General features: G+C 31.6%; 3 protein-coding genes across 9 annotated transcripts; 2 read left to right on the plus strand and 1 right to left on the minus strand.

Annotated features, from left to right (window-relative positions):
- Nucleotides 1-163: 163 nt before the first annotated feature.
- On the plus strand, nt 164-6,400 carry Atg9 (autophagy-related protein 9). 4 transcript variants are annotated; one of them, XM_070301580.1, is made up of 8 exons: nt 164-387; nt 1,660-1,765; nt 1,894-2,213; nt 2,293-2,750; nt 2,830-3,014; nt 3,132-4,091; nt 4,188-4,553; nt 4,675-6,400. In XM_070301580.1, the coding sequence occupies exons 2-8, from the start codon at nt 1,715-1,717 to the stop codon at nt 4,825-4,827; spliced, it is 2,493 nt and encodes an 830-aa protein (XP_070157681.1). In that variant the 5' UTR covers nt 164-387; nt 1,660-1,714; the 3' UTR covers nt 4,828-6,400. The 4 variants fall into 4 exon arrangements, with proteins under 4 accessions (XP_070157681.1, XP_070157682.1, XP_070157684.1 ...); XM_070301581.1 differs by having other exon boundaries at nt 164-290; XM_070301583.1 differs by lacking the exon at nt 164-387 and adding an exon at nt 415-507.
- A 348-nt stretch (nt 6,401-6,748) lies between these two features.
- On the plus strand, nt 6,749-7,713 carry LOC138936721 (uncharacterized). The gene is made up of 3 exons (XM_070302335.1): nt 6,749-6,898; nt 7,076-7,204; nt 7,513-7,713. The coding sequence occupies exons 1-3, from the start codon at nt 6,749-6,751 to the stop codon at nt 7,711-7,713; spliced, it is 480 nt and encodes a 159-aa protein (XP_070158436.1).
- A 1,023-nt stretch (nt 7,714-8,736) lies between these two features.
- Nucleotides 8,737-16,957, minus strand: LOC138936097 (sodium-independent sulfate anion transporter). Of its 4 annotated transcripts, none has more exons than XM_070301188.1 (11): nt 16,819-16,957; nt 14,810-14,994; nt 14,129-14,324; nt 13,730-13,950; nt 13,229-13,373; nt 12,727-12,891; nt 12,280-12,441; nt 11,841-11,981; nt 10,731-10,876; nt 9,785-9,946; nt 8,737-9,187 (listed from the first exon to the last, which is right to left on the minus strand). In XM_070301188.1, coding segments are annotated over exons 1-11 (1,668 nt in total). In that variant the 5' UTR covers nt 16,820-16,957; the 3' UTR covers nt 8,737-9,043. The 4 variants fall into 4 exon arrangements, with proteins under 4 accessions (XP_070157289.1, XP_070157288.1, XP_070157291.1 ...); XM_070301187.1 differs by lacking the exon at nt 16,819-16,957 and adding an exon at nt 15,499-15,885; XM_070301190.1 differs by lacking the exon at nt 16,819-16,957 and having other exon boundaries at nt 8,738-9,187; nt 14,129-14,242; nt 14,810-14,898.
- Nucleotides 16,958-17,502: the final 545 nt, after the last annotated feature.

Below are 17,502 nucleotides of genomic sequence, written 5' to 3' on the forward strand. Positions count from 1 at the left end.
TTATTTTTTAACGCAACGCGCATATGAGGAGCTTATACGTTCATTCAAATATATATGTCCTCGATCATTTTTTTTTGATCACAAAAAGAAATAAAATTGCAATAGATATACAAGTAGTACGTTATGATTCCGTGGCGTTGATTGTAAAGTGGGCATTGAGCTGACATACATATATACATAGAGGAAATACTTGGCCAGCAAAGATGGTGAAATGCGAAAAGACACATGTGCAGTTTTAACGGTCCAATGTCTAAATTATCAGTGAATAATCGCGCGCGGAAGGTCAATATGTAAGTGAGCATAATCACGCTTAATCAACAACTACGAGTATATGCGCGTTATAAGATTTGTTGTGGCATTCGTCAGCTGTGGGATCGCGATTCGAAGGTACGCAAAGGCAGAATGCGCTTTGTTTATGGAAATCAGCTGTGTTTCCAAACATCACATCACTCTTCCTGCTTCGCGCGCTCTGCTAGCGAGCGACGTTGCTATTTTCGTCGAATAAAGGTCAACCGAATGCTGAGGACAAAGCGACGAACGTCGCACGTATGACGTGGTTGCACTCTCGGTATCATTGTTCGTGTAGAGAATCCGAAAAAAATCTTTGAAATCAAAGAAAAAAAAAAAGAGAGAACGAGAGATAAAGTGTACCTTCTTTAACCAACTACTTATGATTTGAATCACTGTTTCTGCATTTTCTTAAAAGAGCATAGTCGACGAGCTTTCTCTTATATCGCATTATATCGCGTTTGAACATTTAGCTTTATCGTAAAAAAATTGAGAAACTTTTAATACATTTGAAAATACTCCAATTCTGATATTGTACAAGTGCTTTTCACGCTTTATATGCGGATTGTATTGTCATGTGTGTGATCATTATTGGCTATTATATTTAGGAAAGAAGAATAAGCACGAGAGACATGTGTAGCATATATTGATATAATGCTAAAAAAATGTTCAGGGTGAAATATGCAGCTTGATGAATAATCGATTGAGCAATTAAAAAAGTTAATCCCATGATAAGATGTATAATAAAGGAAATTTCTCTTCGCGTTGTATTTTTAATTTTGTGATAATAGAATTTACATTATTCAAAAAGATATATAATCCATTCACTATAGAAAAAAATCGATTGATTATTATGTTAGAACTTTGCTTTCAAAAATCAATGCACAACGTCTTTAACGAATATTTTTAAACTCGAGGGATCTATTGTGAAGGCATACGATATTTTTCTTAATGTCAAGAAGAGCAATTATATGTATATATTTATATTACACGATTATATTTTTTACATAAGATATGTTTAATATTTATTAAAATATTGAAGATATATTATTACAATACTTTTTTTATAAAGATCCAAGTTTTGTTTATTAACATGGTTGTTATTCTATTTTTATGTCATGTTTTGTGTCTTATTATGACAAATACAATTATTTATCTCATTATTACGTACAATAGTTTATTAGCATTGTTATAAACTAGCATTGTTAAAACTTTTATCTATTATAAGTATTCAACTTTATATGTAGAAATAATTTTTAACATTATTAATAAGTACAAATTTATACATTTGTACAATTATTTTGATACTATGAAAAGGGCAACTATCGCAACTAAGAATTATTATTATTTAGTAACTGATTTGCATTCCAGATGCTTGCGGAGCAATCATCGACTGGTAGTTAAATAAACTTAATGACATGAAAGAATGAAACGTGAAACTGTCATTACCTGTATAGAGCCAAACCGAGCGCAAACGGTAAAATCTCATTAACTATGTAAATTTTACTATGTACTATTCCAATGCATTGTTTGTCTACCACAGTTCTTCTCATAACATATTTTTATAATTATTAATATAATTATATAATATAATTGCATTTGTAGATGACGACGGTATTGGACGGTAACTATCAACGTATACATCCCTACGAAGGTCAGGAGGAGGATGCGGATGATGAAGACGATCGCGAGGAGACGCCTCAAGAATCGGGCGTCATAATCCACGTAGTACCAGAAGGAAATAAAGCGCGATGGAATCACATTGAAGATCTGGATTCATTCTTTACACGAATGTATCATTATCATCAGCAACACGGTTTCCTTTGTATGATGCTCCAAGAAGTTTTGGAATTATGGCAATTTTTTTTCGTGGTCTTCTTTGTTACCATCCTTTTTCACTGCGTCGATTACAATAAAATATATAAGTACGTTGTAGTACTTTTTAAACTCTTGCAAATTATCATTCGATGTAATAGATATTCAATCGTTATGTTATATTTTCAGTGGTGGAGATACTAATGACACTAGCCACAAAAGCGACGCCATAATATGTGTAGGAGATTGTGTAAAGTCAATCTCTTTATTTTATTGGAGTCTTCTTGTTGTCGCAGCCATTTTCTTTATTCTTCAATTTGTCAAAGTTTCCTATCACTTGATGCAGTTCTGGGAGATCAAAATGTTTTTCAACACAGCACTCAAAATTGCCGATAGCGAGTTGGACAATTTCACTTGGCACGAGGTTCAAAAGCGAGTTATAGAAGTGCAAAAAGAACAAGAAATGTGTATTCATAAAAGAGAACTTACAGAATTGGATATATATCATAGAATATTAAGACACAAAAATTATATGGTGGCTATGATCAATAAATCTCTTTTACCAGTACGATTAAAATTCCCCATTATAGGAGAAGTTATCTTCTTGACACGGGGATTGAAATATAATATAGAATTATTATTGTTTTGTAAGTATATAATGCGATAAGTAAACATAACATTTCCAAAAGTAGCAAGAGAATTCATTTTGATTTTTTTCTTTTCCAGGGGGACCATGGTCACCGTTTGAAAATAATTGGCATCTAAAGGAAGATTACAAAAAGTTGAATAAAAGGCAAGAACTCGCGCGATTATTGTCTAAACATATCTTGTGGGTCGGTATTGCAAATTTCATCTTGTGTTTCCTTATTCTCCTGTGGCAGGTTCTCTATACGTTTTTCAATTATGCTGAGGTAAAAATAATTATTTTTTCTAGTTACGAATATGTATACTCAATGAAAATTTTAAACGTAATAATTACACTAACATTCTTTAGTGCGAATAATATACTACAAAAATATTATTAACAGACTATTAAGCGAGAACCAAGTGTCTTGGCAATGCGCACGTGGTCCCTGTATGGTCGGCTATATCTGCGTCACTTCAACGAACTCGATCACGAATTGAACGCCCGTCTTAGTCGCGCGTACCGTCCTGCTTCCAAATATATGAGCAGCTTTACGTCCCCGACAATGACAGTACTCGCCAAACATATTGCATTCGTCACTGGTAGCGTATTAGCGGTATTGTTGGTGATAACGTTGATCTACGAGCCGATATTCTCGATGGAGCGCGTAGTTGCTTACATGACTATGCTAGGCGTTGTAGCGGCAGCCGCAAAGGCAGTAATACCCGACGAAAATCTAGTCTGGTGTCCCGAGACTCTTCTGACTGCTGTGCTGGCTCATACGCATTACAGACCGGACAGTTGGCGGGGTACCGCTCATACACTGACCACTAGAGCCCAAGTGGCGCAGCTGTTCCAGTATCGCGCAGTACATCTCCTGGAAGAGTTGATTTCTCCATTTGTTACGACGTACATTTTGTGCTTCCGTATGCGGCATCGAGCTTTAGAAATTGTAGACTTTTTTCGTAACTTCACCATCGAGGTTGCCGGAGTCGGCGACGTGTGTAGCTTTGCCCAGATGGACGTGCGCAAACATGGCAACCCTATGTGGCAGACCGTAACGCACAGTCCCGCAGTTTCTCCGTTGCAACAGGAGAACCATAGCGCCGGATACGATAATCAGTATGGTGTCGATCCCGATAAATACGTGTCGATGTCGAATCATTATACTCAGGCGGAAGACGGCAAAACCGAATTGTCCCTTATACATTTCACCCTAACAAATCCTGAATGGAAACCACCGTCCCACGCAGAGAATTTTGTGATCGCTTTGAAAGAAAGAGCTATAAAGGAAGCGACTGCGGATTCTGATCCTTATAACAATCCGCTTATAGCCAGTTTAAATAGTTTGTCCGGTCTTGGTGTAAGTACTCGTTTTTTTTTTCTCATACTTACTGAATAATTCTATTGCAGTTGTTTTTGTGTTTTGTATATTGTTTTCATATAATTTTTATTACAGTATAAAGAACATGTTTCGAATATTATTCGAAGTACGATAAATCAATTGAGCATGCCCAGTATGAGCAACATTTTTACAAATCAACCGAGCACATCGACCACGTCAGTCGGCGTCGATCGATCATTTGGCGCAAAGTCTACCAGACGTCGAGGTGCATCCAAGAAGGAGGGTCCGTTGCATAATGAGAGAGGATTTCTGTACGATTTGCAACAGGGAATATCGAATCAGTCACTAGGTGCTTCTGTATTCGGATCAGGCCACAGTTACGTCATCGAGACTCATACAGATCCGTCTGTACCTACGGAATTAACTGGTGCCGACATGTCATTATCTACATTGTACCTGCATGAGCTTCATCATAGACAAGTAAGTATCTTGTCAGTTTATATTAATGACGTATCGAGCTGCCTAAATACAATGTGACAAAGAATTACAAGCAATCTCGATAAAAATGCAGGTATTAAATATAAGAATGTCTAAATTCTAGGTAAGGAGAAGAGGCTATCAGGAAATGGCAACGAGAAGTATATGGCAGCGAAGTCCGGCTCAAGAGCTAGCAACACTTCCCGAAGTTAGGCAAGAAAGAGTACCGCTCCTATTGCACCAAGATTCTTCTTTAAGAAAAAACAGAGAATCTTAACACTACGCTTAAAAGTTCATTTAAATAGCGTAATAGATTCTCGCGCAATAATCATTTTAGCGGAATAAAGTGATTTTTACTTGTTTTATTACGACGAAAAAAATTCACAACTTATTTTATCATAAATAAGTAGTCACAACACGTACGAGAGTGATATCGTCTCGATGTTATGTAGAAAATTAATTACGTCTTCTAAATATTCTTAATATTATATAGTGCAGAGAAAAGGACATAGACTTCTTTCTCTTTCTTCTCTGCATATGGCCAACGATTTAATAATGCCTACTCTTAATATCAAGGACCTATCTGAAAACTTATATTTTATACGTAAAACATTCATATTTAACCACAATTATTTTATGTTTCGATGTAATTGCAGACTCCGCGTATAAAAAAATATTGATTTAAGAGATTGGACTAGTGTAGCACAGTCTATATAAACGCGCGATAGAGATTTTTTAGAATTATTTTTAAAAAATGCATAGGATTCTTTCGCATTAAGATAAATTATATAATTTCTCGCTTCTAACACCGTCATATGAATACAGTGAGGAAATAAAAAAGAGAGAAGAGAAAAAAAAATCTTTAAACTTCAACTATTTTTTAAAAACAAGAGAACGACAAAAATGTTTCTGACTAGGCTATACTGGCTTTTATGACAGTCTAACTTTTTAATTCAATGAGATTTGTTATGCTATTATTAAAATTAAAAGTATTGGTATATCACACACACACACACACACGTACGCATAAAATTTTGTCAAATAACGAATAGAATATTTCAAATTTAAATGAGTTGAATGTGTAAAGATTAGTATAATATAGATAGAAAGCTAAAAGAGATAATACATTTTTATATTCAAATATGAGATAAACACGTAATTTACATGTCTGATAATTTTAATGACCTCTCAATGCCACGATTCTCTAGTCATACGAAATTAATATCGCGCCGTAGCGTACTTTTCTTTTTAGACGAAGCGGTTCTATTTATTTTTAACATTTTATTTTTATTACTAGCTATTATATATATATATATATATATATATATATATATATATATATATATACACATGTTATACATACATACATACATACATACATACATACATACATACATACATATACATATACATATATAAATATATGTACATGTACATATATTATACATACATACATACATATACATATATAAATATATATGTATATGTACATATATGCATGACGGCGGCTGAATATTGATGGCTAGGGTAACTCGTAGAATTACATGTACATAAAATCGCGATATTTTCAAATGTCGCGATAACAATTATAGTTGAAAGACAAGATAGTCTTGTCAGACAAGTCTCGTCCTTCGACATAATAGAGGTTGTTACAAAGTATATTAAGACAAATCTAGATTCTACTCTTTACTTATCCTTTATTTATACACAACATTTAGTAACTTAATAAGAAATCGATGATTTGTAAAATGAATTAATAGGTATAATAAATAATATTAAATAAGAAAATACATTTTTTGCTAAATCTTATATCGATGTGATTCTCATGAGATGAGTAATTAGTTCTGTAAGAAACACATCTGTAATTATATCACTATAACAGAAATAAATAAATTTCTTAATAAACTGGTCTCTAACTTTATTTATACTATATCTATCGTTCATATCAATATTTCACTATCAATTGTCACCAAGTTTTTTAAAATGTCATCAAGGAGAAGAGATATAAAGTGCAAAAACATTAAAAAAAATAAGATTTTGTAGTAAATATAATCATTGTAAAGAATGCTGCTTTTGAATGCATCCTTGATTTTCAATTATTTGTATGGAAAGCTTTTGTTTTTTTTTTTCTTTTTACAAGAATCGTGATGATTGCTGCATAAATATTTGAGAAAAATGACTAACGATAAAATGCAAATATGAGCGCTTGCCAAGAAATTGTATCGTCAACTGCTAAGTTGGTGGATGCTTCCAAATACAATCTACGATGTAATCGTAATATCAGTGAGAAAATGACAAAGAAGGACTTCATTTACGACATCCGTACGCCCGCACAGACCATGAGAAAGGTACTTATGCCGATTGACGCGAAAGCCTTATTTTAGTGATTTACTTTCTCGGGATGTAAGAATCGGTTTTGGAAAATTCAAATATATTAAAATTTCAAAGAAATTGGTACATCCATATTAATTATTTCCTAAAACACACATTTCGATGCGTCAAAACAAAATTTGTGATTTGTATAGTTCGAGATACAGAAACAACCTATCATACTGCCGATACAACTACGACGAAAGCAGACCACTAGTTCAAAAATGCCACAATATACAGTAATTTCCGAAAAACTGCACCGTGGTAGTGATGATGCGACTGTTGTAAGTAAACATTATTTATGAAAGAGTTTGAAACTTTAATTTTTTTTTCTTACCTCTATTTCAATACTATTTAGTTTAGTAAAAAGTAAGTAAAACTATTATCCAAACTGTTATTCAAACATTTCTCCTTTAATGTATCGAAAGAACGTCATTTAAGGTACATTTTTTTAAAGCAAACTAACTGTTGCTTAATTTTTAACTAGAATAAAAAGATTGTTTCTCATTTTAATATGAAATGAAATAAAAATATATTGCTTTCTTGTGTAAAAATCAAAAACGGTATTTCATCATCACTAAACTTTTTTCAGATAAATGATCGACGTACTTTAGGATACAAATGTAATTTTTGTCACGAGCCAATCGCTACTTTATTTTCTCTATCGACTCATGTCAAATTTCATTGTCAGAGATACTGCAAGATATGTTATTGGATTCTACGCGAAAACGAGTCAATGGAACAACACATCGGCAATTATCATCGGATTGAGCCGAAAATTATATTTATATAATAAAATCTTCTGATACTTAAAAATCTCGTTTAAGAAAACATCGTATTTATATTTTGAATGCACATTTAAATACCAATTATAATCTAAGCAAAAAGTAGAGATTATAAAATAAACAATTTTGAAAAAAATTACAATTCTTTGCTATATCTAGAGTCTAGAGCTTTCTGCGTACATGTTGCTCGTTGAAAGTACGATATATCATATATTTACTTTTGTTTAAACGTATGTGGGTAACATGCGTTCCTTGGTTTTATTATATTCTCACACAGTCGAGATTTACTTATCTCGGAATGGTCGCACAAGAAGACCGTTATCACGCAGGTGGAATCTTTCGTCGAAGCGGAAACAATAAAAGAAATGAGCCGAGACGCGTTTTTGGCTCGCGTTACTTTCCCGCGTGGCATATACCATACATCACTCGGGCCTTCAGCGACTATATAAACGGTGCTGTTTTCTGAAATCGTATAAAAGGGTCGCAATTGTCAGAGTCTCGGATGAATAAACATAAGGAAAATTTTCGACGAGGAGAAAGACTCGGAGAAAATAATTTGTATTCACAGATAATTTATCTAAGAAATAAATCAAAAGTTAATATAAGATTAGACCTCCTCTGATTTATATTAGGGCTCTTCTCTTACGGAGATTCTTTTAAAATTTAATTGACAAATGTACAAAAGATATACCATGTTTATAAATAATAATGATACAATATATGAGAGTGAAAGAGAGAGAGAGAGAGAGAGGGAGGGGAGGGGAAGAGAATTTGTGACATAAATCTTAGTATGTAAATAATTTTAAAATAAAAGATTGTAGAAATAGTTTTTAATATTGTACAATTTTTTATATTTAATGCTATTATATTTAAATAAAAAATAAACAAAAAAAAATGCTTTTTGTTAAAAAATATATATTTTTATAATAATTAAATTAAGATATTAAATAATTATTATCCAAAGTTTAAAAAACAATTATCTTAATTTATTATTTTAATAATAAAGATTAGATTCTAACGTGAAAAATGAAAATAAAATCTATTTATCACATACATGCATACATCTTAAAATTCTTTACACTCTTATCTTTTTATGTTTTTTCAAGCTCAAACCGTGCACTAAATTTATTTCGTTTTAATAAATATATATAAATAGTGCACGTAAATAGAAATAAATCTAACACACTGCAGACTCTAAGAGACATCCTGTGAAGTTTAATGACTGACCTATGCATTTATACTATTTATTAGCTTCTTTATGTGTGACATCTAAACCCACGCAGTCATATATCCATATTTGTAAGAGTCGTATAATATTTATAGATAGGTGATTCTGCCTCAGTCATGGTTAGCCCTATCTTCCCTGACATTTACTAGTTCCGGCGCTACGATCTTCAGGGTGGCATCTACACTTTCGCAGCAATTATTGCAAACAATGCTTTGTCCACGTACTGAAAGATCCTGTGCTAGAAGCTTGATATTCTGCAGGGCAAACGACTTTATGTTAATTATGATATTAACACAACAAAGAGAGAAGCGCGTGCGTATATAAGTTTCGTATATAAATGAAAGGCAAAACTGCGTAAAAAGTAACGCATCTCCGATTCAATCGTCACTTAAATATGTTATAGAGGAGATTTTTCTGGGTAATTCCCCGCAAGAAATAATTGGGGAACACGGCATTGTTTTAGAAGATATAAGAAATTGAAGTTTCACAGTTTTAATGCTTTTTCTCGGGTATTATAAAGCAATATTAGGAAAAGTGAAGTTTGTGTACATTGTATTTGTTATACACGGTCATGGATATTTTGTCAATAATGTGTTTCACCTATTTCTCGCAGTTCGTTAACAGCTTTCAACATGCGACTACATGAGTTTCTGAATCGTGTCTTCAAAAATATTATTTATTGAATACGTGGACGGGGAAGGGGCGGAGCCCATCCCTCTGCGTCCTATCTCGAAAAAATTCTTTCATATTTTTTTGCCCGCGACATTTCCCTGAATCTATCTCAACAAGCATTTTATTTGGCCGAAGTTTGGGTCTTTCACGTCGACCGCGAGCAAGACATCATTACGTACCTTAGCGACCGTAACATCAATCCTCTTCAGGTTCTTACAATCAAGTATCACATTGCATTCACTCTCTCCGGAAAGTCTCATTACGTTAGCACGCAATCTTTCTGCCGCTGGAAAAGCTACTGCCTCTTCAGGTATGACAATTATTACGGTTTCCCCTTCGATCTACATTAGAGAAAGTAAAAAGTAGCTTTTGTATACGCAGGTAGCTGTGGCCATCCCGTAATAAAGAACTATTCCAGACAATCTCGGAAAAAATATATATTTTCGATAGCGACATTTTAAAATTGGTAATTTGATTTAAATACAATTGGATTATTAATATTGAAAATTTAATAAAAAAGAGGGTACGTTAAAATATAAAATATTTTTCATAACAGAGTTTCAAGTATACGCGATAAAACAAAAATCTCAAGGAAATTTATTGATATCCGAGTAAGACCGAAGAAGAAAAAGTACGAAGTAATGTATGAATTTTATTTGTATGCGATTTGCGTAAGCATTATCAGCATTAAAGATTAATTTCTCATGAAATAATAAGTCTCACTTATGTTTAAATACGATAACGACATGATGAAATTGAATTAAGATAAAAATGTAGCGTCAGTGATTTTAAATAATAGCGCTATAATATTGTCTATGAAATATATTTTTTCTCTCTCTCTCTCGTATTGATCAGTTAAAAAAAAAAAATTTTTTATTCGATTATAAGCATTATAATATTTGCAAATCGAATGTATAAATATTATCTTTTAAAAATACTGAAACACATAAAATTTTTGTCTCTCAATAAAATCTAATTTTGTATATATATATAAGGAAATAAAATTTATGCAGAATATTTAGTAAAAGATTTGGTAAATAATATTGTACATGAGTTTTCAATGGAACACATATCAAATTATTCGATATTAAAAGATCGATGACAATCAATTCATTATTACTATACCTGTTCAATTTTCATCTCAATGGAAGGTCGCGCTGAATAATATAGTAAAGTTATAAGATTGACAATGATGCCGATTAAGATACCATACTCCAAACCAAGAAAAACGCATGAGACTAATGTCAGCACCATCACAGAAAAATCGATCTCTACAAAAATATATGTTATTAATTTTTTTAGCTGTAACAGTGTCTGAAGAAAACACAATTTTTGTAAATTGCAAAAGTTTTCACAAACGGAAAAATTTTTAAATGTAAAAATATTAACATAAAATCTTGTGTTTTCTGATCGAATATTCTTATAGCAAATTCGATTGAATGCACTGGTGCGCACTAGTGTACATTAAAAATTGTCATATACAAATTTACAAAAGTCAATAAAATAATAAGATAATTAATACGCATCGACAAAGACATTTCTTTTATTAAATTTAAAATTTTTTAATTGTTTATTAAACAGTATATGATTTAAAAAAATAAATGGCACACGTGTAATATGTGATAATATGATAATAATTCAAAAAATACAAATCATCTCTCTTAATGCGGCTTTGTCGAGCAACGTTTTATTTTACACATAAGCATTTTCTGCTTTCAAATGCAAGCGGAAATTTATTTTAATGGGTTATAGCAGAAGGCAACATTTTTAATTTTTAGATTGGCCAACCTAAAAGATACGTATACATTAATTAATAAATATATGCAAATATATATATATATATATTTAAATTAAAAACTTTACCATTTAATAAATTAATATACAAATAATAGTTCCAATATCACATTAATAAAGAGAGCTTTCATTTTTAAAGTATTATCAAAATATAAAGCATTAAGCAATATTGATCAAACGGTCTCGAAAGGAGAACGGACGACACTGCTCCGTCTTAACAATAAATGACATCACAAGGACGCGTTCGAGCATTATTGTTTCGCGCTGGCTTTCCGAGAACAGATATATCACGAATGGAATCCGGGTATAAGTGGTGCTCTGATGCATTGACGTTGGTTCCTTTGTGCAACATCGTTGATACCACGCTGATTAAGCTGTATATAGATCAATTGAACCAAAGAAGAGAGAGAGAGAGAGAGGAAGATTCATCTTGAAACTTACTTCTGGCACGCCATAATAAAGCGTATGTCGAGAAATCAAGCATGTAATACATAGCACATATGATAAGGCCGGCTAGCGTCGCCTTTGGTATAAAGCGGAAAGTAGAGGTCAATAAACTAACCGCGAGCAACACTAGACTACCTGTAAAAAGGTTCTACAGTCATTATTAAAAAAACAGATACACCGAAAAAATATCGCTAAAAAATTCGCTAAAAAATTTAATGGATGATTTTTTTAACTATTTCAAAATGGAATCACAATTTCATTGTTTTCAAAACATATCTTTATAATGTGAAATCGCTGTCATTGCGCTGAGAGGAGAGCAGTTTAGATATATTCTGGGACAATAAATAGAGACATTTTCCACGCGCCAAATTAATCCGTATTGAAATCGTTGAACTCGAAGATGCAAAAATGTTTGTTCGTTCTATTCACGTACCTGTAAATATTCCTCCCAACGGGGTTTTCACGCCCGATGCATGATTGACAGCCGTTCGTGTGAAAGATCCTGTAACTGGCATTGAACGGACGAATGATCCGAAGATATTGCAAATTCCTAGGGCGATCATTTCCTGCGTGGCATCTAGGGGTTTGCCTTTCCCTAAAATAAATCGTTTCCTATTAACTTATTACTTTCATTGAGATTAAATAAACTTGGCTTTCATAACTCTCTTATAATAATGTTAAAAAGAGATAATAAATGCTTTTACATTAAAAGAAAGTAGCGACAAGAATATTCGTTAAAAAAAAAAAAAAAAAAAAAAAAAAACGCGACATACAAAAGCGTATCATGCGTTTTGAAAAAAATTTCCTTTCATAATAAAATCTTTCTTCTTTATAACTTTGTAAAAGCGGCAACGGCTGACAATAATAAAAATCTAATTACCAAAGGCTTTTGCGATGGCTATGTGCTCGATAGTCGATACGATCGGTATCGTGAACAGTGTCGTTCCTATTGCGGTGGTCATTTCCAAAAAATCGTATGTACGGTTTTGAAATGTTGTGGAAAATGGTGGAGGAGCGAACGGTGGTAAACCCTGACCCATCGAACCTGAAATGTTTTGTCTATTATTTGTGTTTTATAATATATATCAATGTGTGAAAAATACATTTTATTGTACTTTATTAAAATACATTTATACATTTTAATGTTTTACATTTAATAATTCTTAATAATATTGTATAATAAATCTTCTACATTTAATAATTCTATAATTTCAACATATTGAGAGAGGAATATTAAATAAAAGATAATCCATTTTAAAATTATCTGGCGACTAATTGCCATTTCTGCATGTAATTGTCAAAGTTTACTTTAATTCAAATTCACATACAGTAATATTAATTAAATAATTATAATATTAAGCAAACGAATTAGCCTTACTTACCCGTTAAATTGAAAGGATTTTGTTTATTGATGTAAAAAATGTAAGCCACAGCGGTGCCTATAATTACGACCAATGCATTGCGAGACAGAGCGAAAAGCCATCCTATTTTTTGAAAAATTGTCCCTCTACGGCGTCCTGGTATATTCTATTTATTGGTATGTGTTGGAAAAAAAATAACAGCATACAATATTCTGAATTGCTTGTTATAAAATGTATATTGCTTGTAATTATATTTGCCAAAATATTTAATATCAAAAATTACGAAGATATAATATAGAATGACATTCAGTTGAACTTTTATTGAAAATAAATGTCGGCTTTGTCGGTCAACAAATTGATAAAGTTTTCGCATTGCAACGGCATTTCTTGTAATACAAATATTGTATATAATATCTCTGCGTTGCTTATATATGTATAAAGTATATAATTCTTTTGGTTTTGTTTAATAAAATGAAACGTTCCGAAAACTTGATGAAAATGAAAATTGATAAAATTTTATACCTTGAGCAAAACTAATAAAATGATTGTCCCAATGCCCAGCAAAGTATCTTGATATCGAATCTGATTGAAATGTTTGAAGATCATTATCAGAGAATCCAAAAAATTCTCAGTTCTACCAGGAATGCCGAGAAGTGACTTAAATTGCGAGGATGCTATATTGATCGCCGCGGCTGAAGTAAATCCAGTGATCACCGGAAGTGATACAAAGTCCAATAGAAAGCCTTAAAAAAAAAAAAATACTAATTATATACGTATTGTTAGAAAAGAAATGTATATGTAGCGTAGCAACAATATTTTTTTTATTTGTATGATATTCTCTAATACGATATATTTCTTAAATATATTTCTCTTTCATTTTTTTATTAAGTATATGTATTATCATAAATATATGGTACATACCTAAATGAAAAATCCCTAAAAGCGCAATAATACATCCTTTTAGAAATGTAATTAACATAGCAATGTCAGCACCATATTTTTCAACTAACGGTTGAACCATGGTAGCCATAATGGCTGTTGGGCCAATAGTGATGTTTTCGCAAGAACCAAAAATAACATATATAAATGATGCCATAAATGCTGCATACAATCCGTACTATAAAATCGTAACACACATTATAGAGAAATTAAAAGTACAATTATTTAAAAGCGTCATTTAAATAAATTAAAAATGACATACATATTAGTAGCAATATAAATATTATATATACGTACAACTTATTAACGCAAGTGCAAAATTATTAAAAGGAATGTATCTTAAAAAAATATATCTAAATTTTATGCATACAAAAAAGATGTAATAGAATATTTTTTCGATATTAATATAAAAAATAATTACCGTTTTAAGCATTTGTATCGAGATATCGACATATATAATAAATATGTTTATAATACATATCGACTTAAATTAAATAAAGAAAGATTTTAATTTTTTTTTTTCTTTTTTATTTGTCAAGCAATCACTCCTGTTCGGAAAAATTCTGTTTTATCCTTTTGATATGTAACGACGAACGTTTATCGTTTTGAGATGACGCGATGCAAGATTTATGTAACCGTCGTTTTCTTTTTCGTGATTTTTACCTCAGCATTTAAACCGGCGACAATACCGTAAGCGATGCCCTGCGGTACGGCGGTGAGGCCGACCGTGATGCCGGCCAGTGCATCCTGCAAAATCCACGTGGATCGATATTGCGGCAGCCAACTGAGAATCGGCAATCTTCGTTTAACGTAATCGTTGCATTTATTCTTCTCGTACCATTTGGACACTAAAAGAGCAAACTTGGTCTTATTCTCTCACGATATCGCGAGCGATATAGTCGCGATATCTCGCGATGTCGAGCAAAACTGATTTTAAAAATGATTTTTCATGTTTTTTTAATTTTTTAAATGTTTTTTATGGAATTAAAAAAGAATAGTTCGTCAAATAAAAATATTATTTGTTTGATATAATTAAATAAGTTTTGTCAGAAACATTAAATTTGTTACATTCTTTCTATATTTTTTTTCCATTCAGATTTTTTTCTTTTCTAAAAAGAATTGTATTACATATTTCTTTTACACTTTCATCTTCTTTATAAGAAAAATTAGCATATTTGTCTTTATTTAATTGTTTTAAGCAATCGCAATAATTTTATTATTAATTTAATTATTACTATATTTTAAATTTTAAATATATGCAAAAAGAGATATATAATCATTTTATAAAAGATACAAATTCAATTTATTCTAATGTATGCATGTTAATATTATACGTAATTACATTTGCTTACTTATCTATACACAGTTCGTTAACGGCTATTAGTTCTTCCGAGAACAACAGGTTTTCATAGTAAAATTAAAGTATTTATTTGAATTTACTGCGCGAATGAAGCCAATAATTCCCGAATGCACACCAACACTACTATAGACATAGACTTATAGACGATTCCATTGACTGACGTTCCGGAATGTACTGACTTACTCACTGCACTCGGCTATACTGACAATGAGTGAAAACCGAGGTAACGGTTGCTAGATCATCAAATCGATATTATGTAAACGACTCGCATCGACTATCATTGGACACCGTCTCTTATTACAGAAATAGCTTGTCATTGAAATTAATCATTCGCGTCCGGCGACGTGACTGCCAAAAGTCACTGGAATGTTTCGTATGTTAAAATTTTTTTCGGAGTATCACAATAAATAGAAACTAATCCAAATCATAGCTTTATTTTCCTCATTTATATTGTTTCGAATTTAGAAAGTATCGCGAAATAATGCGAATTAAAATTAATGTTAAAGTTAATAAATAATGTAATAGTTGGTTAATTTTCAACAAATTTAAAACAGAAAAAAAAACCTGCAATTTCTTATTGTTGATATATTAGATAAAACGTATCCAAGATATACGGGATATTCAAAAATAAATAGACAAACTTTAAAAGGATATTTTCTTCACTGTAAGAATAAGGAAAGTCACATGAATCACATATATGTGGATCTGGAAACGCTTGTTTTCCAAATTATAAATATTTTTTTATTTACAAATAGACATTGATAAGAACACTTCGTTAAAGAAATCGTTGGAAATAATTTCCTTTCGCACGAATGTACGTCTTGCATCGACGTTTCATATCAAAAACGTCCCAAAAAAAATTCCCAAAGTATTTCGTATTTTGCCACACGAAACAACAATATGATTTTCGACCGATAATTTTTATATTTACTACGATGTGCATCGATTTCAATTCCAAACAGAGACTCACTCTCGATAACAAATATTATTATTATTTATTTTTAATAGAAAGTGAATAGAAGAACACAATCCATAAGACACGAATGCGAGAGGCATGTTTGTTGTAAACAAAAAATATTTCTAATTTAGAAGGGAAGCGTTTCTGGATCCACATTCATATAACTTTTTTTATTCTTACGGTGAATAGAATATATTCTTGAAGTTTGGCCACATATTTCCTATAATATATACATATCATAATCTCGACAAACAGATCTTAGATATTTATAGAAATTATCAAAAACAATTATCAAAAACAAGAACAAAATTTATAATAATCCACATAGCACGAATACATTTTCTTTCAACGTACTTTTCTAATAACGAATAGAATTTGTCACTCGCGAATCGCCATATTAACCCAATCAAATTATGTATTCTAACTATAAAAAAGAAGTTCGATTGTAATACAATTGTATTACTGATGTGAAATCGGTTTAAACGTATACTACGGAATATTCACTGACAATTATTATGTTACATCGGAGATGTGGAACAACCGATTACTGAAACTCTTCTGAGACCGCGGGCTTCACGAAAGCGATGGTATTTCACATTTCTCCTTCCGCTTGCTACTGTAAATGAGAGCGCATCGGTCGTGAAAGAGGGGGCATTTGTTATATTAAGCGAAACTCATGCTCCATTTTACTATGCCCAATGAGATTATCATATTTTGATTATTTATTATGTAGCAGCGGGCCGACAAATTAGAAATAATTATTTCAAATATATGTATCCTTTATTTTATATACGTATAATAGAGAAAGAGAGAGAGAGAAATTTTAAATAATTAATTAAAATGATTATTTCTCTCATCATTTTTACACGATGATGAACGTCAAATTTTCTCGTATATAGTTATTATAGTATTGAAAATCAAATACGCTGATACGAAATCGATTTCTATCTATATTTCGAAACGAGAACTCTCATTTGCTTCTATTTACCGATTTTTATCTTTGTTTGCTCGCGAAGGGTTTTCAACTCCATATACGTC

Source organism: Polyergus mexicanus, unplaced genomic scaffold (genome assembly GCF_030449975.1).
Source record: "Polyergus mexicanus isolate NDT 795.1 unplaced genomic scaffold, iyPolMexi1.0 SCAF_9, whole genome shotgun sequence".
Lineage (NCBI taxonomy): Eukaryota > Metazoa > Arthropoda > Insecta > Hymenoptera > Formicidae > Polyergus > Polyergus mexicanus.